The sequence below is a fragment of the Amblyomma mixtum genome, chromosome 7, assembly GCF_055824585.1.
Source record: "Amblyomma mixtum isolate Tamu chromosome 7, ASM5582458v1, whole genome shotgun sequence".
Taxonomy (NCBI): domain Eukaryota; kingdom Metazoa; phylum Arthropoda; class Arachnida; order Ixodida; family Ixodidae; genus Amblyomma; species Amblyomma mixtum.
The window spans coordinates 82,485,117-82,508,075 of NC_143018.1; the positions used below are offsets into that span (position 1 = coordinate 82,485,117).

The 22,959-nt window shown below is 50.3% G+C and overlaps 1 protein-coding gene across 1 annotated transcript in view; it reads right to left on the reverse strand.

Moving 5' to 3' along the window:
- Window positions 1-691: 691 nt before the first annotated feature.
- The window catches only part of LOC149336634 (GILT-like protein 1), a 37,028-nt gene continuing 14,760 nt past the window's right edge, over window positions 692-22,959 (reverse strand). Inside the window, exon 2 of the mRNA XM_089554742.1 lies at window positions 692-1,306. Coding sequence (XP_089410868.1) covers window positions 722-1,306 — 585 coding nt within the window. The 3' untranslated portion in view covers window positions 692-721. The remainder of the gene's footprint in view (window positions 1,307-22,959) is intronic.

Sequence of the window (22,959 nt, forward strand, 5' to 3'; positions counted from 1 at the left end):
TACATATGCGTTGGCAGGAAGTAGCGTAGCCATTAGCACGCTCGGCTGCGGAACGAAAGGATTATGGTTCGAATCCATCGTGCACAAAGCCTTTTTTTTCTGGTCTGACTAGAAAAAGCGTGGCACCTCTACTGACAACCTCTCGACAACGATAAGGCATTAAAGGCTCTAGCCTTAAAAGCCTTTTCCTAAGGTGCAGGGGATTCAACCCAGGACTGACTGCGTGGCGAGGACACAATCCTCAGGCCTCAAAGTCGCTTTGGTTCTTGGCGAATAAAGGTGAAGATAGTATATGTGCTGCCTTAACATAGTATGCTGATGAGTCGGTGCGTCATTAGAAAGGGAGAGAGAAATGAAATAAACAATAAAAAAGAAATAAAAATAAACGACGGTTTCGCATCAAAACACGCAAATAGTCTGAAGTGCTCTCCGTAATTTTTTATTCCTTGCGTCGCCTGAGGGCGCCGTCCCATGCGCGAATTTTGAACACTTGCCTTAACTGCCGAGATCACCTCTGTGTCACAGTATTCAGATTATGTGGTCACAATAATTGTCAGTGCAGCGTTTCAGTTTCAGATCTAATCGACCAATACAAGTGACCCATGTTCCACCGACTTCTGGGGGGACGGTTGTTAAACTCAAATATGGCCATGCAACAGTTTCTGGTGTGCGAGGCTTTCACTACGCGAAGAGGAGAATATTGAGAGAAGGACGCAAATATTTAGCGCCGGAACCATCCGCGCCTCTTCTTGACCACGCAGGGCTCGGGCACCGGCGGCTTGAAGTGCTTGCAGACAGTTTCCTTGAACTGCTTCTGCAGCTTCTTCTGGTAGCGTTTGTTGAAGCCGCCGTCAATGACCACGCTCGGAACGTAGTTTATAGGCGGCTTCAAGGACATGGTCCGCAAGCCCATATTCCGCAGGAGAATCTTGCCCTGCGGTGAAGAGGCGCAGCCAGTGATCTTTGCGGAGTCCATCTTGTTGGCAGTGCAGCACTTGGCCACATTCTTCTCCGGCTTCCAGGCCTTGAGCGTGCAGACAATGAAGGACAGGTGTTTGTCGGGGTCGGGATACAGGTTGATGGCGCATGCATGGATAAGGCTCGCCTGGCACTCGGCCTGCCCGTGGCGGCATGCGAACGCCACGGCGGAGTCCGCGCCCGGGGGCACCTTCATGCGAGCTCGGCCGAAGGGCACCATCTCGACGATGAGATGCTTGCGTAACTGGCCGTAGACGGGGAGGAGCTGCTTGGTGATGAACCAGACGCTGTCCTTGCAGTATGGTTCATACAGCACCGTCACGTTCACCTGCGAAGGAAGGAATTAGTTTTGGTGATTGTAACAATCAGAGGGTAGTGCCGCTTCTTTTGACGGTCGCAACGAAACGGTAAGCAGTCTATGGTAAACCAAGTAAACATTGATGCTAATTGTATGGTTCCTAACGTCCGCGTCATGGAGAGCAGGACTGACTGGCGAACAGCACAACGGCAATTCCTTGCTGGTGCCAAATGCAAACGAGATTTTGTAAATAAATATTGGAATACATCAGAAAACAAAATGGTGAGTGGCATTTACGATGGAACGGCACAATGGCCGAAATCTGCACTTAATGTTCTGTCTCTTTGAAATTTCGTGAATTCGTTAATTTGGTCAAAAGTAGCAGCAGTGTAGTTTCCAACAGACTTACATTATTTTCTTGATGCATTTTAACAATAGCTTTATTTGCTGCTCCATTGCTGCTATTCATCTTGATGGCACAGCGAGCCGAAATGTATGCGTGCGACACCTGCACAATCAGTGTTGCAACCATTTGGCTCTATAAAGCACCTAAGTCCTCCTGTAAGCTGTGGTGCTTGCTCCCCCTATATCAAGAAAGCACAGTTTGGCCTGCTGCTGCTAAACGCTCTGACATGTCCAAGCAATTTGTTCAGATATTCACACATTTGTCCTTCTACTGTAAACATTTCTGTTCAAGTTAACGCTGGCGCTGAAACACCCCACGATCAAACGAGAGAGCGCTGTCTTTTAAATCTGAATGTCGACGGCTGGATAGCCAGCTCTACCAGAAGTTCATTACTTTTCTCCGCGCCATTACCTTAACACCATTCCAGTACTGTTCTGAGGAGAGACCTGCGACTTAGACCTGCGCTGTTGTCGGACGGAATAATGGCACTGGGCTCTCATTTAATCATATGTATGGATTACTTCCACTGTTGTGCTGCTTTTGTTCTATTTTTGTTCGCCCTGCCAATGTCTCTTACTTGAAAAGGTCTCAAATAGAGGTACAAGTTTCTACATATAACGAAAGTTTTCAGTGGTGATCTTCAACAACTGATGTTTGTAGCCAGCCTCACTCAAGCTGACAGATTTAGCGGGTCAATTCAGAGACAGCTGTGTACCGAAAAATTTGAATCAGCATAAATACTGATGGGGGGGGGGGGGGGGGACACTTAGGCTCCTTCTAACAAGGTGACGTTCTCATGGGTTTAGGTTTTACAGGGTTTACGTCACCAAGGCGACTAAGGCTATGAGACATGCCGTAGTAGAGGGCTCCGGATAATTTCGGCTACCTGGGGCTCTTTAACGTGCACTGACAGCGCACAGCGCACGGGCCTCTAGCATTGCGCCTCCACCGAAAGGTGACCGCTGCGGCCGGAGTTGAATGAGCGTCTTTCGAGTCAGCAGCTGAGCACCATAACTACTTATCCATAGCGGAGGCTCTGTGCCCTTATGTGCGGAACTCTGCGGCTATGTGGGGCTTGTCAGACCCAGGTAGCTTTTCCGGGGCAACCTGTAGCCACCAGGCATAGAATCACTTCCCTTTTTAATGCGTTCGGCGCTGAGAGTTCAATAAATAAGCAAATAAATAAATTTAACTGCCACCTGCCACTGTGGGCACTTTTCTCACAATCTGGTGTTAAGCTTGTGGTCACGCCGCGAGGTCAGGTCACCAAGATGAACCACGTGCCACAGGATTTTTCGCAGATTGCTCGCACTAAAAATGCGCGGGATACTCGAAATTAACTCTACCACAATGGGGCTGTAGAAAGTCGAGGAGCGTTGGTTAGCTATACATTGAGCCAACGGGCCCAAGCGACGTTCAACTGCAGACTGGTAGAGATCCGTGGGCCATCGAAATCTCCGTTACGTGGTCGAGATTTCAATAGCAAAGATTTTGATAGCATCAACAGCCAACTTTAGAATGGAATCCAGATTGTCTGCGCTGCGGTATTTCGTTTTCAGCCCTATCTATTAGGTTACGAATTGACTTCCTTTGCCCCGAATTTTGCGCGTCGGGCGTTTTCTCACGTATGCGACTGTCGTTAAGTAACATTAGGCACATTGGCTGGACTTATGCTTCAATAACGGAATATCAGACATCAAACGAGGGTCGCTCGCGGTGAGTTTGTTAACAAAGAACCCCAGGTGGTCGAAATTTCCGGAGCCTTTCACTACGGCGTCTCTCATAGCCTGAGTCGCTTTGGGACGTTAAACCCTATAAAGCAAATCAAAAGCATGATTGAGTCATTTAGTCTTTTCTTCCGTTCCTTTTGATTTACGTCGTCTGTCTGACAAGCATGCTTGCTTTCTGTGAATCCGCAAAGTACGCATGTTACTTCACAGTAAAACGCTCTCAGCGCGACCCTTCGCAAACGGAATGGTGAAGAAGTTTCCGCCGCATCTCACTTTAGGCCCAGCATTATTTTCCTGTCACTCTCTTTTGTGCATTTGTGCTACGGGTAGCCATTTGGCCGAAAGGTTCACGCATATAAAAGCAAAGAAAAGGATGGATGCCTTAGTACTGACAATGGCATAAGCAAAACTCAGTCATGGGGAAGAATATATATGTTGTTTTAATGAAACGCCCACGCAAAGAGTAAAACTGAATCGTTGGAAACTCGAATCACGTAGTGCATGGCGCCTCTTATCGTTTTCAACTGCCAGCGAACGTGATAGGTTAACAGAAGAGAGAAACCGAAGAAGCTCATGACTCATGTCTTAAATTTAACAAGAAGGAGGCTGTATGAACAAAGGCAGTGATCTTGTTACGCAACAATGTAGGAGTATGCGCAAGCTTCGCCTTAAGAGTAGACGCGACAGCGCAGTCTACTCGATCACCTTTCACAGTTATCGATTACCAGTCTCCAGTCTCCACGTAGTAACCAATCACTATCTTCAGCTCATCAGAGAAGTTTCTGAGAAAGTTGTGCACCTTTATTTTCTAGCCGCACGATAGCACTGAAGTGAATGATAATGAGTAATGCCAATGAGTAATTTCTCCTTGACCTAAAGCTTTTACTACTGTAATGAAAACAGCGATCCATGTTTAAATAAATCATACGCATGGCTAGAATCAGTTATTCCTCCATCATTAATTAAATATTTCATCATGCTGCCAGAAGTATAGAAGAGATCGTTGAGCGCACCGATAAAGCAAGCTAGTGAATACAAATGTGTGGAAGCACAATGCGACTTGCCTACTAGTTTCAAAAAGCAGAGAATGCAAATTTACTGTATTTGAACTAATATATAAATTAGGAAGCCAAGTAATGCTATTAGCCCTAAAAGAATCTCGTACTAATATTCCTTCCCACCTGGCAAAGAGAATGATAATGAGAAATGCAGTTGAAGTGCACAAAGCGCTGAAGAAGACAGAAGCGGTGAATGTGGGTACATGTAACGGTTGAAGAACCAAAGGTAGTGTAGTTATGATTTTTTTAACGAATGACGTCTGAGTTCTTTTGCATCTATATCAAAAAGTATACTGCTCTTTTTACGACCGCGATACGCGAGCCAACCAAGTGAGCCTAAATGCATCACAAAAGCGCAAGAGAATGCTGACATCCTCGTCGGGTGGTCTCTGCTCTTGCCGTGATAGGTGATGAACGCAATGAATTCAGTGACATTATGGTCACCAGCAGACGTCACGCTTACGACAACTGTCTCGCCCAGGACGATTCTCGGCGCGACTATATTTCATTGGCCAGTGCCAGTACAGCGAGTCTGGTTTTGTCATTTATACGGGACACATCAGCCTCAGTGTTCTTTATTCGCAATAGTTAAGAAACAAATAAAGGCCATAACTTTTCGATGGCCAATTTCAAGAGGTTAGCATATGGTGACACCGACATTGGTCTGTGAGGTTGGGTAAAGAAGGCTTGTGGCAAGCTTCGGTTTCCGAGTTAGGTGCTGCACCGAACAGTTCGCCGGATATCGACATGTGGCGCGACCTTCGAGCAAGAACTGAGCTTCGCGGCTGCGAAAAACTGCGCTGCATGATGCGGTCTACCGCTAACTTCTATAACGAAGGCTAAACTTGCTTCCAGAACATTGCGATAGAAAGCGAGGACGACCAAACGGGCGCTAAGTATTCAAACGAGTTTTAGTCAAACTGGAGCTGAATAAATACATTTCGTGATGAGAACATAATCCGGCAATGCTCACAAAATGCTCTACAATAGCTCATTCAATCGTTTCAGCATTGCTGCAAATGGCTGGCTAACGCACGCTACGCCAGCCTTAAGAATATTAAAGGCTTCTACTAGATCTTCAGCAGCTAGATCAATGTTTTAGAAGGTGACCTAAGGATCGTTCAGGATCGGTTTGCATTGAAGTTCTTGTCAGTGTAAGCTTAAATTTGACGACGGCACCAAGTACCCTAGTGAATCCCTGTGGTCTATTGGAAGCTCATTTAAACAGCGCCTTGATTGGCTCACATAAGAACTGTCACAGGAGAGCGGAATTGGACAGAATGCCTGGATGACATTTTGGGGATTTCACAAAGATGGTTGACGGTTAATCATGCAGCTAATAACGTTTGTTCGACCAGCTGCTACCCTATAGCGTCGAACAGAATTAAAGGAGCAGGTTACCCTGATTTCTCATTACGGCGTCTTTTTGAAAGGTTAGCTGCTAAAGCACAAGACAAAAAGCAATAGGTATGTTTAACAGAGCCGAGAATGGCTGAAATATATTTGCAGTCATACATATGTAGTTTTAGACAAAAGCCTTCGGGATACAGATCCGCGAAAAAACATTTACCGCGCCGTGCTTAGGGTCAGCTGGTCAATGAAATTCATAGAGTTGTAAGAGGGCATGCAAGCTCCATCTGATAGAGTAATACCATCTGACTGGCTAGTGAGGCAACGCACAAACATTCTTTTTTCTGCATATATGCATCCCCAAACTTGTTGTTGTTGCGAGTGAAAGAAGGATGAAAAAAATAGTGCGGTTCAACTACTGCTGAACCTCGTTAGAGAGCGAAAGCTATGGTGTATCTATCGGGCAACTATAAGAAGCTTGGCGTCTCTGGACACTGGATAGGCAGCGCACCCACCCTGTCACCTTCGCAGGTGGCAGTTAATGGTTGATCGCGAGAGTTCGCTCACCCAATGAAAGCTTCGGCCTATTGCAGCAGTGCCGCGTGTCTGCCGCAACGTTGTCAGCGCTAACGCATGCAGCTCACATCTTTCACCCCACGTACCTCAAAGCGCGATTCAGGCGTCCACTGACCCAGGGAGCCAGTTATGCGTCTTCCTTTCCTTAAAGTAATCGAAGTGTAAAACGTTGTCAACGCCAGCTGAACACAATGGCTTATAGCTTCAGTGCCGCGTTTCTGGTACAGCGTTGTCAATGTCAACGCGTGCGGCGCACATCTGTCACTTCCGCCACGTAGCTTAAAGCACGACTGAGGTGTCCACTGTTCGAAGAGGGCAATTATGCGACTTTGCTTTCCATGCTCCCGCTTCTGTGGTTTCGTAGCTTAAAGCGCGATTAAGGTGTACACTCTCCCAGGGTGCCAGTTCTGCGCCTTTCCTTTGCTTTCGAAGCTGAAGGTCATTTGAAGGTGAAAACTAGGCTCCCGGCGATCGAAGCACGAGGTGCCGTAGTGAAGCGTTCGCTCCAAAAGTGCACAGGCCCGCTTACTGGCTCTAGCTGAGCTACAACCGCTCCCACGTGCAGATAGAGGAAAGATTACAAAGATATAAGAGGAATAACTTAGAATTACTGATGTGCTAGAACTGTTTTATTATTTCGAAAGCAATACTACTCCCAAGAACGTCCTTTCGCATAGCGGTGGCCACTTGGCGTGTTTGACCTTTAGAATGACCTCTGACGTCATACCATGCCTAGTGACGTCACAGCGTGACGTCATACCAGGAGTGAGAGACGGGCTACCAACTCGGCTCGTCGGGTAACGGCGGCCGCTTGGCACGGCGCGCCTCGCAGTCACACCATCACCCTGCTCAAGAGGGCCGCGGAACAAGTGGGAAGAATGATCAGCCGAGTATCTCAGAGAAGATACGGAATGAAGGAAGAAGACACTCTAAAACTCGTAAACAGCTTGATCGTCAGCAGGGTCATGTACTCGCTGCCTTACCACGCTACAACGAAAGCGGAGAGGGAGCAGGCCGACTGTGTCCTCAGGAAGGCCTACAAGATCGCTTTGCACCTGCCCAGGAACGCATCAAACGAAAAACTGCTCCAGCTCGGAGTCAGCAACACCTTCGACGAGCTCGCAGAGGCTCAAACGGGTGCACAACTGGTTAGACTCAGAGGCTCCCCCACAGGAAGGGCGCTCCTGAAGAGGTTGGGTCGGAACACCGGTGGTCTGGCTGACAGATACACAGAAGTACCAGACGACCTCAGAAGGACTTTCAATGTAGGGCCATTGCCTAAAAACATGGATCCCAACTTACACGAGGAGAGGCGGAGGGCTAGGGCCGAGCAGATGGACAAAAGGCTAGGCCGATCCGAAAACACACTATATACGGACGCTTCTATGTACGCAAGCGTAGAGAAGCGCACAGCCGCTGTAGTGGTAGTCAATGGTACAGGGGAAATGACCTCCTGCGCTTCAGTGGTAGTGTCGGGGATAGCGGAGGCCGAAGAGATTGCCGTCGCGCTGGCGGTAGCCGAAGGCTATAGAAGAGGCCGCTCCCTGAACATTCTAACGGACTCGAAAGAAACATGCAAGAGTTATACGAAGGGCAACATTAGCGGCATCGCCCTTAGGATCATCGGCGAGGCGGCAGCTTCCGCTGGAAAAACGCCTATACAGCATATCATCTGGGTGCCAGCTCACGCAGGCGTAGCAGGAAACGAAAGGGCGGACAGCCTGGCTCGAGGGCTCACTTACCGAGCAGGCTTATCGGACGCCCCGGAGTTACGGCTACTCACGTGCGAGGGAGGCTACGCAGAGACCCTACAACTTTATAGGGGAACTAGATTGAGGTATCCACCACCACACAGAGCACTGACTAGGGAAGAGGCTGTAGGATGGCGTAGGCTACAGACGAACACTTTTCCTAACCTGTACATATACAGCAAAATGTCACCAACGCAATTCAGATCAGACTGTCCCTGGTGCGGCGGTACACCTACACTCTATCACATTACCTGGGAGTGCGAAAGAAACATAGCATTCCACAATTATCAACCACCGAGTGAGGAGCAATGGGAGAGCTGTCTCTCCAGCAGCGAGCTCGAGGTCCAGAGGGCCTTGGTACAGCACGCTGTTGAAGCGGCACGACTCAGTGGAGCCCTGGACTGAGGGCCCACCCTTGCTCGAAGACTCAAGTCGCCAGCGCCCAAGCAGGACGACCAAGAAGTCTTCATCTCCGCGAATCTCTTGAAAGAGCAATAAAAGTTTTCTCTCTCTCTCTCTCTCTCCTTCCGCTAGAGGAGCTAGTGACGTTATAGCGTAACGTCATACCAGGAGCGAAAGACGGGCTACCAACTCGGCTCGTCGGGTAACGGCGGCCGCTTGGCACGGCGCGCCGCGCTCCTCCCGCTAGAGGCGCTAATGACGTTATATCGTGACGTCATAGCAAGAGCGAGAGACGGGCTACCAACTCTGCTCGTCGGGTAACGGCGGCCGTTTGCCACGGTGCGCTGCGCTCTTCCCACTAGAGGCTCTGCATATGCAGTATAAAACACCTGCTTTCGCAACCTACCAGGCTTAAACAAAGCTAAGCCCCCGCCAATTTTTATTGCAAAAGCAATACTACGCCAGGTGTCGCCTCTTCGCGGTACCGCAGCCTACCCTTCACGGTCGGTGGTCGGTCATGTGACTATTGACGTCATACCAGAGCGAGAGATGGGGCACCAAGTCGGCTCTTCAGCGCGCCGCAGCTAGAACTTCGCGGCCAGTCGAGGATATGGCATCACATGAAGGCAGACGACAAGCACGGGTTCGCACGCTTGAGAGGCAATATGGATATAAAGACGGCGTCTACTACGTGGACATCACAGGGCCGTCGCCCGCGGGATTCTTCATGGCTGCCGTAGTCCACCGGGGAATGATTGTCGATGGGCTATCTTTTCGGGCCCCAAATTCAACACGAGCGGAGGAAGTCGCAATAGCTCTCGCTGCCGCCGATCCAAAATCGAGAACGGTTATCACAGACTCTCGCCGGGCCTGTGAACATTATCTTTCAGGCGATATATCACCTCTTGCCTCCCAAATTCTAAGACGCTTTCCCGCCGATCCAACTCACACAAAAGTGATCTGGGCTCCTGGCCACCAGGGTCTACGAGGCAATGAGGCCGCTGATGCGGCGGCCCGAGCGCTCACACACCGGGCTCCTCATCCTAGCTCTCCTGGCTCAGAAGCTCATAAACCGCTTCTGCGGTTCTGCGAAATCCTAATTCATTATTATTGCGAAAGCAATACTAGTTGCACTTTCAGCCCGTCGCGTAGCGAGGTCGGTCGCTACCGATGATTGGATTGGATTGTATTGAAATGGATTTGATTTGATTGGATTGTATAACCGATGCATCACCACAAGTCTAACCAAAAGCACCACCACCAGCTACACCACCAGCTGAACCATGGCGTAGCTACGGATATTGCTTTCGCAATTACCGGGCTTAACCAAGCTAAGCCACAGCCATTTTGCGACAGCCACCGTCTCTACCCGGCACCTGCCAAGGGGCTGAGTAAGGCGGAGGAGCGAGCTCTGCGGCGCTTGCAGACAGGAACTCTTCTCTGTCCTGCCATTGCAAAACACTTCGATCCGAACACAGATGGGCGCTGCCCGCACTGTGGAGAGATCTGCGATATCTTTCACATGGTGTGGGCATGTACTCAGAATCCTCACCTTCCTCCTTCCCCCACCCTCACCCGATAGGAATGGGAGACTGCCCTCCTCAACTGCTCCACGCTGGAATCCCAAAGGGCTCTAGTAAAGCGGGCTCGAGACGGGGCCTCGTCGTGCGGTGTCCCGGACTAAGGTTACCGACCATGCAGCAGGGTTTTTTGACCTTCAAAATCTCTTTGATAATTAAAGTTTTTCACCACCACCACCACCACCTGTGACCGTACATTGGCGCGTCTAGCTAATACGGCGTCTTCGTTCACTCCCATCATTCTCCCTACCCTTAGGCGAGGTTCGGGTCTCCACCGAGATATGCGAGATAGATACAACTCCTTCCCTCAAAAACCAATTTACTGTCGAACAAGGCGTTGAGCCGAATGGGCGATGGCGTTCTGTGGACTCCCTGGCAGCGTTGCAAGACGCTGTGCGCATTCCATAGAGGCGAAGCTTAAAATCTTAACCATAAATCATTGACACAAGCAGCAACACTGCGCTTTCATTTCGTGGGTACACACGGACATCAGCAATGTTCACCACCCATAAGCGAAACACATAGCGTAGCCAAGGTGATATTGCTTTCGCAATTACCTAGGCTTAACCAACGCTAAGCCCCAGCAATTTTTTTCTTACGACGACGCTAGATTTTCAAAGAAAATTTTATTTACATATATGCAAATGCCAAGGTTACCAGATACATTGACATTTAAAAGAGCACATGGCACTAAGCGTGTAAGGCGAGCCAATTAAAGAGGTACCATAAATATCTCTAAGTAACCAACAGGAATTGCTCGTGAGCGATGTAAACTAGGATGGCCTACTTATTGACAGAAGAGTGAAAAGGCAATAATTTGACTGAAACACTGAAAAGGAGACCTTAGCACCAGTTTGGCCTAAAAACCAGGAAAAGACAGTTGTTTACAGAAATGAATGGGCATTACCACTGCCGGAGAAACTTCCTCACCCAAGAAAGAATTCGAGGGACAAAACCGCACCGTAAAGGAAGGGAAAAACGCCACCACCCGTTCGGCGCGATGCTTTGCCCTTTGAACGCAGCGCTTTTTGATGAAAGGAAATGGCGCACTAATTCTCTCTCATCTCGGTGGACACCCGAACCGCACCGTACAGGAAGGGAGGAACGCCACCACCCGTTCGGCGCGAAGCTACCGGCGCTTGTATGCCGGTTCCTGTTGGAGCGCTTAGAGAGTCTCGTTAAATCTCGTACGGTGCCCGGATGCTCTCGTTTCAGTGCCCGGATGAGTGGAATTCAGTGCCCGGATGTTGGCTCTCGATCTAGGCGTGACGTCACCACACTGCCGACAACGGGAGCTAAAAGCATTTCATGCTTAAAATCTCATCAGCTCCCGTCGGAGACGGCCGAGAATTAGCCACACAGCGCGGCGTCCAAAGCCACCAGCGACTGCGGCGCAAACTAAAAAGACCTGCAACAATTAACAGACGAGCAAAACAGCCGCTGGGGAAGCGGTCGCGGGACACGAAGCATGAAATTCCCTTCCCGAGGAATCCCGCATGAACCGCGCGCCAAAAGACGCTCGCTACCACACAGGTGACTGTGGAGTGGCGATTAGATTCAGGGAACGGGCAATTCTGACAGGTACTGGAGCGCAACACACCCAACCGCTCTAACCGATCACAGGTAGGGAGCACTGCCCAGCCAAGTTTCGAGACAAAGTGGCGCAGATGGTCTGGGAGAGGTGTCGACGCTAAGCGCGCCCACTGAACGCGGCGCATAGGTGAGCGGTGAGACGCCGGCACAGCAGGCAACAATAGCGAGCCCATAACGTCCACCGCATGGTCTGCGAAGAAGTTGACATCAGGTGCTACTGCTCTTACATGCCTGTAAAAGGCCACTGACGAAGCATAGAAAGCGGTAGGCTACTCTGACTGACGTCCATGATTAACAGGGGCCGCTGGATCCAAAAAGCGTAAAGAAGGGCCCAAAAAGTACCGATGCAGGGTTGGCACCGGAGATGGGTTTCCTAGCAGGATACGCAAAATACCCTTCAAAGCTAACAGCGAGGACGTGACAGACAAATTGTGAAAGGAAAAACGTCCTCTCTCCCGTGGTAGTCCAACAACAGCACGAGTATGGTGTAGCACGAGCGACAAGCTCGGTTCAGCCAGACCAAAAAAATGGCTGAGGCTTAGCTTAGGTTAAGCCTAGTCCGATGCGAAGCATATTGTCGCCGAGTTGCATATCGAGCACGCCGCTTGGCTAGACGTTCTTCACGCTCTTCATCAGTCTCTGTAGCACGCCACAACTTTTGCTTCTCATTCCAACGAGCAGCCCTGTCTCCAGGAGGCATCTCGATCCCGTGTACGCCTAGCAGAGGCAGGCGCACCCCCTTGTATACCGCCCATGGAGGAAAGAAAATTAGGAGAGAGTGCGCTCAGCCTCTGCAAGCCACCCTCCTCTGACGTCCCTGCCAAGGGCCCTTTGCGCACTGACTCTTGGGAAATAGGCCCTCCTCCACAGTTACCAGACTGCCAACCAGCGGTGCTTTTTAGTGAACGTGCGTGTTCCGATGTAGCGCAGAAGCGCAGCGCCTGTGTTGCAGCTTTGGCGGAATGCGTACCGAGCTCGAGGTTGTCTGAAGGCTCCGCGTCTCAACACTTCTGTTGATTACACCCTTGAGTTTTTGGGTGCACTGCAGAAAACTGCAGGTAAGCTTTTCATCAAAAAGTGCGGCCGCGACCTCGTCACTGTTCAACTGTGGTTCATAAAGAGAATGAAGAGGAATTCCTTTCGTCGTTATACACACATACGGAGCGTTTATTTCAGCGCATGCTATAAGCGGAGAACTCGAGAGTAGGCGAGGAAAACGAGCCTCTAAAAAGGGCGCAGTGGCTTCCAGAGCGCTTACAGCGGACGGACGTGTTTAACGAGCGCTCCGGAGCGCTGCGCAAGATTCTGTTTCTCGGACAGGTGGACTTCGGCCCTCCCATGGGCCCGCCGTTCTCTGCTATTCTCGAGACACAAGTCGCACCTGATGCGCTCGCGCACATACGCGGTTCCGACGTGAAATGCAGCGGTGAAGTATTTCTCTTTCTCGCTGTCGAGAGAGAGTGCCGGCGGCTTTACGTCTGCCCCTGCGCGGGGTCTCCCGGCCACTGCGCACAGTCACTTACCAAAAGAAGTAAACTATTACACAGCCGCGCGCACGTAGCGCCCCGTCTCAGACTAATCGCGCGCGCGGGGCACACTGCACTAGCGGCCGGGGTGGGGCGCCCGGCCGCGTATAGCGTCCGAGGTAGCACCCACGGAGCGTTCGTGTCACGCGTGCACTACATGGCGAAGAGCAAGCGGGAAGTCAAGCCCGTCTGCTCGATGAACGCACAGAGGCTCACCATTGTTATGTCACGGGTGCGCGCAATTCCGCGCGGCCACAGGAGCGCTTCGAGACTGTCCAGAATGAGGCAGCGACCATCTCGCGACGCGGCTCTGTAGAAGCGTCACAGCGAAGGAGCATGTGCTCCAATGTCTCCATTGCGCCGCAATCAGCGCACGCGTCGCTTGGGGATGGCGGCCGCTGCGGCGAGCGAGCAGTTTGCGCTCACCACGGAGCCGTCAGTGAACACAGGCAGATGGTCGAGCAGTTGCTCGTAGAGTGAGAGAGCGAAACCGAAACCGAAATCCGGCTAAGAGCTACCGCTGCCTTGTCACGTGAGGGCCTATTTCCCATGATGCTTTCCATTATATTTTTTATGACTAGGCTTCAAGATTGTGACGTCATGCTCCCTCCTAGTTTTTTTCTTCCTCCATGATACCGCCGCTCCAGCATCGATGGATGGATGGATGGATGCATAGGAGCGCCCCCTTTGAAACGGGGTGGTGGCAATTGCCACCATGCTCAGCTTTTCTTCTTTATTTTTTTTGTTTACTGTGTTGGCAATTCTCATTAAGAATCGCCACCATCTTTACCTACGGTTTCCTACAATTCTAACCTTATGCCACATCTCTGCTTTTCAGCCACCAATCCTCCAATCGCTTTTTGCTGACTTCCACTGCAAATTTATTTACATGACCATTGTTATCTTTAAACCCTAGGGCCACAAGAAGAGTGACTGCGCCAGCATCGACATCCAGATGGATACCGTCACATTTGATTATGAGGTGTTCAATTGTTTCCACAGATCTACCACACACTGCACGTGCGTCATCTTCTTCGTTAAATTTCTTTTTGTAGCTGCGCGTTCTAAGACACCCTGACCTAGCTTCAAAAAGTAGGGCACTACCTCTTGAGTTATCATAGAAAAATTCTTTCCTGATCTGCCTTTTCCAGCATCGATATAGTTTTACACTATGTTTCTTTTCCATTGAATTCATCCAATTTTTAACTTCCGCGTTTTTAACCTGTCGTTTAATGCTCTTTCTTTCTCCGTCCTCATGACCTGCATACTTACTGGTTAGTTTTCTAGTTCTTTTCCGCCAATGTGAGTCAACGCTCTTTGTGTATAAATATTTAAATACCTTAGCTGCCCACCTGTTATCGTCCAATTTCCTCAGGTGTTCTTCATATAGCATTTTACTCTTAGCTTCCCGTGCTTCGAACGATGCCCAGCCCATATCCCCTTGGGCTGCCTCGTTTGTGGTTTTGCCGTGGGCACCAAGGGCTAATCTTCCAACCGCTCTCTGATTTACGTCTAATCTCGACTGAACTTCTGCCCTTAAGCACAGAACCGCATTGCCGAAAGTAAGTCCCGGCACCATTATTCCTTTCCAAATACCTCTTAGTACTTCATATTTGTTGTACCCCCATAATGCCCTATGTTTCATTATCCCGGCGTCTCTTCGCCCTTTTGCCCTGAGAGCCTGTTCGTGCTTTTCCGTGTATATCTGCCCTTCGTTTAGCCATATCCCGAGGTATTTGTATGCGGCCACTTTGGGTATTTCGTGGCCTTGTATTGTAAGCACCTGGTCAGTTGTATCGTTAAAAACCATCACACCTGATTTATTTGCGCTAAAACTGAATCCTAGAGCGTCTCCTTCGTCTCCACAGCAATTAACCAAAGTTTGTAAATCTTCCTGGCTATCTGCTAACAGTACAATGTCGTCCGCATACATTAAACCCGGGAGTCGCTGCTCAACTACATTTCCGCCTAACCTGTACGACAGATTATAACCTAGATTACTTTCTTCTAGCCTTCTTTCCATATTTATCACGTAAACCATGAACAGCAGCGGTGATAGAGGACAACCTTGCCTTAATCCTTTGTGCACCCCCACAGTTGTGGTACTTTTTTTCCCTTCCCATGTAATTTCAACTTCATTATCTCGGTAGATTTCCTGTAGAAAATCAATTACGTCATGACCGATACCTAAATCTTTCAATATGTTCCACAGGAGTTCCCTGTTCACGTTATCGTATGCACCGCTTATGTCCAGAAAGGCTAAAAACAGAGGTCTGTTTTCCGCCTTAGCTATTTCTATGCATTGGGTAAGCACGAACAGGCTATCATCTAAACGCCTACCCCTTCTGAACCCATTCTGAAGTTCTCCGAGTATCCGATTACCTTCTACCCATGCCTGCATTTTTAATTTCACCGCCTGCATGGCCAGCCTGTACATAACAGACGTTATCGTAATCGGACGGTAGGATTTGATGTTCATCTTATCTCCTGTCCCTTTATAAATCAAATTCATTTTACTCTGTCTCCAGCTGTGCGGAATTTGCTGATTTGTTATGACTATCTCAAATGCTTTTATCAGCGCTTCCTTGCTTCTTGGGCCAAGTTCATTAATCAGCTTAATTGGGATTTCGTCTATCCCTGCGGATGTGGTTTTAGGAATATTCGCTTCCGCCTTGTCCCAGTTAAGACTAGTCAGTTCTAAGCTGTTCTCTATTGTGCTGTCCTATGTTGCCGCCTCACTTGGGAAGATTACCCCATTGTTGTTGCTAAAAGACGCAGCTATAAATGACGTAATGTAGTTCACAGCATCGTCTCCCTCTAAACATTTTCCCTCAGCATCTATAATCTGTTCCTGCGTTCTTTTATTTGTTCTTCCCAACCAGCTTATATGATTGCAGAATTTTCTTGGCCCACCTTTATTTGCCTCGCGAACGCCAGCCAGCCATTTATCAGAGGACTGCTTCATTTTAGCCTGGACTAGGGCCTGAACTTGCTGTTTCTTTTGTCGATAAGATTCCCATTTTTCGCCTATTTCCTCTTAGATAACTGCGCCTTCTTTGCTTCTCTGTGTTCCCTTGAAGCCACCAGTCGTTGTTCGATGGCCTCCTTAATTTCCATATTCCACCAGCTTCGTGGCTTCCTCTTTCCACTCCAGTGGTTTACTCCTTTCACTTGTTTCATTTTTGTAGCGATGAGCAGTGTTCACTACAGCGCACCTAGCGGCAGAAGCAGGAAACACATTGGTCGCGACGCCTCGCGCGACGGCGCGAGCTGGGGCCCCGTTTCTCGTATGTTGTTACGTCACGCATCACGTGGTCCTCCTTGGTCGCGACGCCTCGCGCGACGGCGCGAGCTGGGCCCCCGTTTCTCATCTGCGGTGACGTCATGCACCACGTGGTCATCCTTGGTCACGACGCCTCGCGCGACGGCGCGAGTTGGGCCCCCGTTTTTCATCTGCTGTGACGTCACGCATCACGTGGTATGACATGGAGGTCACGAAAGGTGAATGGTAACGACACCGCCGCGCTCGAGGAGCTGGGTTGGGCTATTTTAGTATGCTTCGCATAAAAAAAAAATATAAGAAAACTGTAGTCTGGACCCGCCTTATGACACAGAGGGGTGGTTTAAGAGTGTAGCAGAGGTACCAGAAGGCACCTAGCATGACTGACTGAACCAGGTAGCGCCTCTCAAGCAGAGGCAGGTCGAATGTCTGCCCCCTTCTCACACGAGCTGTAATGTCTTCGACGGCCGTCCCCTAATCCAGCACAGTCGTAAGTCACATCTAAAATGCGCATCTGCGCGCACCACTGAAAATGTATTGCCGGTGTAAAAAATTCAGCGGGCACTTTGGCTCTCTGCAGTGCTGCAAGGCGAAAGCTTTTCCTGGCGCACTGTTTATTTTTATTTGTTTTATATTTCTCAAATTTCATTTTCGTATTTTTGTTTCTTTTCCTCTTTTTCATAACTAATTTCTATTTCTATTTCATTCTTGATATGGTATTTTGTATTTTATTTTTATTTTTGTTCCTTTTTTCTTTGCTTATTTTTAATTTGTATTCCTTTTATTTTATTTTTGAAGCCCATGCATTCACTAGATGTGCCTTTATTCATGCTCAAACCTTGAGCCTTTGTGGAGGAGTGGTAGCGTCTCCGCTTCAAATGCCAAAGGCCGTGGTTCGATTCAAAGCCGAAACGCGGACAAATCTGCCGACGCGGCTGCCGGCACAGCTGCTAACGACAGTATGAGGCGTTAAAGGCTATCGCCTTCGTACGAGTCTGGGTTGGTAGCTCCCGATACTATGCAAAAGCACGCAAGTTTGGGCCAGTTGGTATTGATCCACCTTGAAAACGTAGCAGCACGAAAAAACGAGGACATAAAAAGACACAGGTACGACAGGAGCAGCATATGTCCTGTCGTACCTGTGTCTCTCTTGTCCTCGTTTTTTCGTGCTGCTACGTTTTGAAGATGAACCCCGATAAAAAAATGGCTCAGGCTTAGCTTAGGTTAAGCCTAGTCAGATGCGAAGCATATTGTCGCCGAGTTGCATATCCAGCACGCCGCTTGGCTAGACGTTCTTCACGCTCTTCATCAGTCTCTGTAGCACGCCGCAACTATTGCTTCTCATTCCAACGAGCAGCCCTGTCTCCAGGAGGCATTTCTATCCCGTGTACGCCTAGCAGAGGCAGGCGCACCCCCTCGTATACCGCCGCTCCAGCATCACAGCGCACCTAGCGGCAGAAGCAGGAAACACATTGGTCGCGACGCCTCGCGCGCGACGGCGCGAGCTGGGGCCCCGTTTCTCCTATGTCGTTACGTCACGCATCACGTGGTCCTCCTTGGTCGCGACGCCTCGCGCGACGGCGCGAGTTGGGCCCCCGTTTTATGCGGAGCATACTAAAATAGCCCAACCCAGATCCTCGAGCGCGGTGGTGTCGTTACCATTGACCTTTCGTGACCTCCATGTCATACCACGTGATGCGCGACGTCACAGCAGATGAAAAACGGGGGCCCAATTCGCGCCGTCACGCGAGGCGTCGTGACCAAGGATGACCGCGTGGTGCGTGACGTCACAGCAGATGAGAAACGGGGCCCAGCTCGCGCCGTCGCGCGAGGCGTCGCGACCAAGGAGGACCACGTGATGCGTGACGTAACGACATAGGAGAAACGGGGCCCCAGCTCGCGCCGTCGCGCGAGGCGTCGCGACCAATGTGTTTCCTGCTTCTGCCGCTAGGTGCGCTGTAGTGAACACATGATGCTGGAGCGGCGGTATACAAGGGGGTGCGTCTGCCTCTGCTAGGCGTACACGGGATAGAGATGCCTCCTGGAGACAGGGCTGCTCGTTGGAATGAGAAGCAAAAGTTGCGGCGTGCTACAGAGACTGATGAAGAGCGTGAAGAACGTCTAACCAAGCGGCGTGCTCGATATGCAACTCGGCGACAATAAGCTTCGCATCTGACTAGGCTTAACCTAAGCTAAGCCTCAGCCATTTTTTTCATCTGCTGTGGCGTCACGCATCACGTGGTATGACATGGAGGTCACGAAAGGTCAATGGTAACGACACCGCCGCGCTCGAGGAGCTGGGTTGGGCTATTTTATTATGCTTCGCATAAAAGTAACGACTCAGCTAAGTACAGAGTGATGTCATCTGCATAAGCAGTGACCCGTACCGCTTCGCTGCCTGGCAAAGCCAGACCTCTAATAAGAGTGGCGATTGACTGCCAAGAGGAAATGCTCTAATGCTAAGACAAAAGAAGGGAGTGCGGACAACCTTAACGGATGCCGCGGCCAACATGAAATGCGGTACTTTCCGGGCCATCCCAGAACAGAGTGCTTGAAATGTCCCTGCACATCTCTTTAATGAGAAGCACGAAAGCAGCTGGGAAATCTAATGATGAAACAATTACTGTACTATCAACGAACTTACTTTCTTCCATTACTGTACTACCAGCAAGAAACGCAGCGCGACCAAGACGACTGAGCTACGATCAGCAAAATAACAAGTTCTTAGGCAGGATAAGCTTTTTACAAGCGGAGGTTAATGTCACTTCGAAGCACGAGAATTCTTCTGCAGAAGTGCTAATCAAGCTCTTTATATTTTCTGCCTAGGAGCTAAAATGTTAGCGTATTTGTGTTGCTACCTCTGTTTTCTTGACCGTGTTTCATTCGTTGCTGATAGTACATTGCACATCCCATCACCTCAAAAAAGTGGACGCGAGATGCGACGCCAAATTTAAGGCGAAAGCCTTTAATGGCTCATACTGTAGTGAACAAGACGTGTTAGCAAATTTGTCCGCGTTTAAGATTGGTCAAAATGGTCGTGACGTAGCTGCGCGCGAATTTTGATGGGTGTCCACCGAAATATGTAAGACAGTTACTGCGCAATCTCCTTTCCTCAAATAGAATTTTCGACTGGTGTCTCCCGTGATATTTGAGACAGTTACTGCGTAATATCCTTTCCTCAAATACAAATTTTCATTTTCTTCATTACGGCCTCACTTCCTCTTTCTTCTTTCACTCCACTTCCTCCCTTCCAGTACGGTGCGGAGAGAAACAACTTTATTGCTATAGATTGGCGGGATTTACGGCAGGTGGGCTTGGTGTGGCCCCCCAGGTGAGGGCGACTTCCTGGGCCCACGAAATGAGTGCCAGTTGGATGCTCTTGTCTGGCCTTCTGAGGAGTTGGTTCCATCCGTCTTCGGAGGGAGCTGGCAGTAAGGTTCGAGGGGGCGGATTTCCCGCGCAACCCCAGAGGATGTGAGCCTGGGTGGCGATTTCTCCCTGGTAACAATTTTGGCAGACGGGATCGTATTCCCCGTCTGTGATGAGTGAAAGTCTAGAATGGCTAAGGATGGAGTGCGTCTACAACTTGCTGAGCAAGGTGGCTTGCGCTCGATTAAAGTCGGGGTGTGGAGGCGGGAACTGGCGTCTCATCTCTCTGTAGAGGTTGGTAATTTCGGCAAAGGTCTGGGGAGCCTCGGCAAGAGCGTCTGGGTCCGTGGGGCCGGCCGCCCGGTTGGTTAGTCCTCGGGCTAGTCGGTCGACCCCCTCGTTTCCAGAGTTTCCCGCGTGGGCGGGTACCCAGACCAGGTTGATCTTATGGTCGGGAGTGCAGCCGCGAAGGATGCGTGCAGCGGGGTGGGTGGTGGTGAAAACATTTATTACGAATGAACAGGAGGTATGTTTGGATCAGTCCGTAAGGGACCGATCCTTACAAACACTAGGTGTAGGTTCCTAGTATGGGACTCCAGTGGCGGTTGCCGCCGCCCGGGCGCGCCCGACTAAGGCTTGGGCCTGTAAGTCGTGACAGCCGAGCAGGGTCGCCTCCCAGTCCTCCCGGGTTGGGTTGGGGATGGGGGGAATAGCGGGGTTGGAGGGGCAGGCCCACACCATGTGATAGGTGTCAGAAGACACTGCACTACAGTGTGGGCAGCTGCCGCTAAAGGAGGGGTCAAAATGTTTTAGCGCTGCCGGGCACAGCAATGTATTGGTGAGAAGGCGGAGAAGGAGCCGCTCATCCGCCTTCTTCAGGCCTTTACATGGGCTAGGGTAAAGGCGATGATAGTTTTGATAATATGTTGTAATATCTTTGAATGTATATACCGGATTAAAATCGGGTCACTGATCGGATGGGGAGGAGAAAACAGCCCGGTGAGAGAGCGCGCGGGCGGCAGCGTCTGCTGCCTCGTTTCCTGCCAACCCCTGATGAGCAGGGGCCCATATGAGGTAACGGTGTGCGGGGTCCGTATCCCGTATGTAATTTTGGTATATTCGATAGGCTAGGAAGGGAGTGCAGCCTTGTTCGACGTTCCGACAGGCCGCGAGAGCAATCGCGACCTCTTCTGCTTGTGTTGCACTGCGGGCTCTGAAAGTTAGGCCGTTTACTGTGTTGCTGTTGTGAACTACCGCGGCCGTGTACCATCCCCCGTGGTGAGGGCCGGAGGCGTTCACGTAGTATACACCTGTTTTGTTGCCATAATATCGGGCTAGCGCTTCCGCTCGTGCCAGGCGCCGACCATTATGGTCTTCATGTGACATGTTTGCTGGAAGAGGCCGCACGCGGAGGGCACGTCTCCACAGTTCCGGGATGCGAAACCTGTCTTCCATTGGAGGGGTGTGTTGGATATGCAGTCGAGCAAGAAGGCGGCGTCCGACTCCGTTAGCGACAAGCGCGTGTACTGGTTTGTAAGGTGCGGCTCCTGGAGCTCCCGGAAAGTATTCACCACCCCAAGAGCCATAAGCCGGCTGATTGAAGTAGTGATGGGGAGGTCAAGGGCACGTTTAACAATTTTGCGCAGGATGACCTCAAGGGCGTCCTGCTCTTGTTTCCGTAGGTGGAGATAAGGAGTCGAATAGAGAATTCGACTAGTTACGAAGGCGTTTGCCAGCCGCAAGGCATCCTTACTTCGTAACCCTCCGCGTTTGTTGGAAACCCGGCGGACCATACGGCGCACCTGGTCCCCCACCTTACGGAGTTTGGCCAATGTAGTGTCTGGCCGCCTGCGTCTGCGGATGTAGAGTCCGAGTACCCGTATGGCAGATAAAACCTGCCGAGTAATTTTGTATTGCTCTTTTGGAGTCGCTGAGGACTGTGCGCGTACGTGGGTGAGCGATGGCCAGCGCGATGGCGGTTTCTTCTGCCGCTGTCCGAGAGCGACCTACTACTGTGGCGGCGGTGACGAGAGTAGATTGTGGCGTGGTTGCACAAGCCACGTATGTGTTTGCACTTTGCCGTGCAGCATCTACGTATATTGCGTGTTCGTCGGCAAGGTATGTGATGCGGTTCAGGTCCCACTGAGGTGACAGAGAATTATAGCGCCATTTCATTTCCTCAAAAGCGCAGCGTTCAAAGGGCAACACATAGTGCCGAACGGGTGGTGGCGTTCCGTGGACTCCCTGGCAGCGCTACAACACGCTGTCGCGTTCCACTCCTAAAGGCAAAGAATACGCGTCATTGGTTGGCAGTTAATGCACCAACGGAATGTGAAGTGAACAATCGCGTAGCAGAATGCGGAACTCAGGCTTTCGCCTTTCACCACTTTAGCCGCTAAAGTTCCTCGCAATTTTTTGTCTTTAATGCGGCAGCATATAGGTTTCCGTCATTCAAAAATTCAGGGGGGCACTTTATTCACCTAAAGTAAGGTTAGGCGAAAGCCTTCAGCGCGGTGTTGCTGCTTCTGTCACTGATGTGTGGTTAAGACGTTAAGGTTCGCCTCTAAGAGTGGAACGCGACAGCGTCTTGCAATGCTGCCAAGGAGTCCACAGAACGCCATCGCCCGTTCGGCTCCCCATTGCCATTGAACTGCTGCTCCAACCAGTCGCTGTCACATACTCGCGGCCCTGAGCCATGATGTAAAACACGCGTCAGGACCACGGCCATTTTTAATTTCTACTTCCACTGCTCATCTGCATCCTTGCCGACCGAAGGCTAGCACTCCACGGTCGCCTGTGATGCCTCACAACCCGCATATCTCTTACTCTGAGATTAAGGATAAAACCACAAATGACATGACGGTCACTACGTGTCAACGCGATATTCAGTGACGGCTCTTAATGCGATATGTGGTTGAGAATATCAGCGCCACCTCTTACCTGTGTAGTTCTATGACGCTCTTTTCAGTACCCCACACAGTCGTTAACGCACTCACCAGCGGTGTATCTGTCCTCGCTTCGGCGAGCGCGGCTTCGGCCGCTTATCTGATTTTTTCAGCAGC